This window comes from Monoraphidium neglectum (genome assembly GCF_000611645.1).
Source record: "Monoraphidium neglectum strain SAG 48.87 unplaced genomic scaffold scaffold04992, whole genome shotgun sequence".
Taxonomy (NCBI): domain Eukaryota; kingdom Viridiplantae; phylum Chlorophyta; class Chlorophyceae; order Sphaeropleales; family Selenastraceae; genus Monoraphidium; species Monoraphidium neglectum.
This window is the reverse complement of record NW_014008638.1, coordinates 2,403-4,226: the sequence shown is the minus strand read 5'-3', so window position 1 is coordinate 4,226 and position 1,824 is coordinate 2,403. Positions and strand designations below refer to the sequence as shown.

At 65.0% G+C, this 1,824-nt stretch overlaps 1 protein-coding gene across 1 annotated transcript; it reads left to right on the top strand.

Moving 5' to 3' along the window:
* Window positions 1–251: 251 nt before the first annotated feature.
* On the top strand, window positions 252–1,127 carry MNEG_15060 (hypothetical protein; the record flags this gene model as incomplete). Its single annotated transcript, XM_014036469.1, has 1 exon — window positions 252–1,127. A coding segment is annotated over one exon (876 nt), but the record flags the coding sequence as incomplete, so codon positions are not given.
* Window positions 1,128–1,824: the final 697 nt, after the last annotated feature.

Sequence of the window (1,824 nt, the reverse complement as noted above, 5' to 3'; positions counted from 1 at the left end):
GGCTAGGTGGGAGCACGGGGGTCCATCATATGGGTGGTGGGTTTGCTGGTGTTGGCGGCAAGCGCGCCGATGCAGCCTGGGAGTGCGGCCCTTGGGTCACCCTCCGCAACATCGGTGGCCCGGCAGCACACAGCTGTGCACGCGCACGCGCGCCGCTCGCTGCATCCATGGACAGTCAGCCCTGACGCTTGACCCCCTTGCCCTCGCTTTGACCCCCCGCCTCCGGGTGTACCCACGCCTCACCCTTGCAGGAGGCCGCCTCCGCGCACGCCGTGGCTGCGGGGCCCTCGCCCGCCCATACCCTGTACAGCACCACCGGACCAGAGCAGGCGGCCTCGATCCAAATCTTCAAGCGCCTCGGGTGGCACCTGCGCGGCTGCGTCGAGCTGTGGCCGCCGTCCTCTGCATTGGGGCAATTTGAAAAGAAGATTGGCTGGCCCGCCACCCAGGCTTCATTCGACAAGACCGGCTCCATGGTTGAAATGATGCCAGGGGCGGCCGAGCTGCTCGCGCGCCGCGCCGCGCCGCCGGGCGCGTGGCGGCGGTGCGAGGGCGTGAGGGAGCTGGCGGCGGCGCTCGAGAGCGTGCGGCGGCGCCAGCGGCGCTGGTGGCGCGCGCACGGCGCGGGCAAGAGTGCCGCGGCCGGCGACGGCGACGGCGGCGACGCCCCCTTACCAGATTGGCTGCCCTGGGTGTATGACGTGTTTGGCGCCCGCAGCAGCGACTGCAAAGAGATCTTCGATGGAAGCTGGGCAGGCGCCGAGGTTTGGCTGCTGCCGGCAGGCGCGGCTGACGCGCCCCGGGCCGGCGAGGACAACGGCGAGTGGGACGCGGTCGTGCTGTTGGCGCCGTCCAAGCTCTTCCGCCGCCAGGCGATGGGGGCCGTCGTCGCCAGGCCCGACCTCATCGCACCCTGCGTCGCGCGCGCGGCCGAGGGGAGCCCGCACTTCGTCTGCTTCATCGACCAGGGGGCGCGCTACTGGGGCGCGCCGGCGGAGGGCGCAGACACAACCGCGTGGCCCGAGCTGTATCGGCATGTGGCGGCGCCCCTATTCTGTTACTATGTTTTGAACAAACCCGCCTCAGAGATAGCTGTTCCAGTGAGCGCTTTGTCCTCCCATCTGTGAAAACTGGTGGAACGAATCAGCCTGCAAGTGTTTTGACCTTTGTCACAACCCCCCCTTCTCAAGTCGTACTGCATCATCTTGCGAGGCGCTTTGGAAGTTGCACTTTTCCAACCCCCCTCGATTGCATAACCATCACTGGCAAGGGAATTTGCTCCGTCTGTATTGCCGTGTTCACTTTGTGAGAGCGTTGACAGCGCACAATGTGCAAGCTTTCCGTTGCCTTACCCCCTTTCTGCTTGAAATGGTACTGGCATCAGTTGTCGACTGCTACAGAGCTCTGTTCCGTTCCCCTAGCCTCAGGCAATCTTCACGAGCATGATACTTCCCCAAGCCCAAACTGACGCGAGTGCCATGCTTGCTGCCCTGCACCTTGCCAGCTGAGACACATTGCGCTGCCTCGACTTCGCACTCGACCACGCTGCCCGTCAGCGCGTACCACACAAAACACCTGGCTTGCAACAGATGGGGCAGCCACTTTGCGGAGCTGCGGCGGGACCCAGTAGCCTGAGCACCAACAGGTGCTCATTGGGCCCACTGTTGGCCGAGCTGCTGCCAGCTCTGCAGCGGCTGGCGCCGCCGAGTGTGGGCCGGCTGCTCAAAAAGACCTCAGCATAACAGAGATGATGCTGCCCTCTTAGTGCTGGCCTCAAAGCAGCTAATGCTGCAGCGTCTGCAGGCAGCAGATGGCACCTTGTGG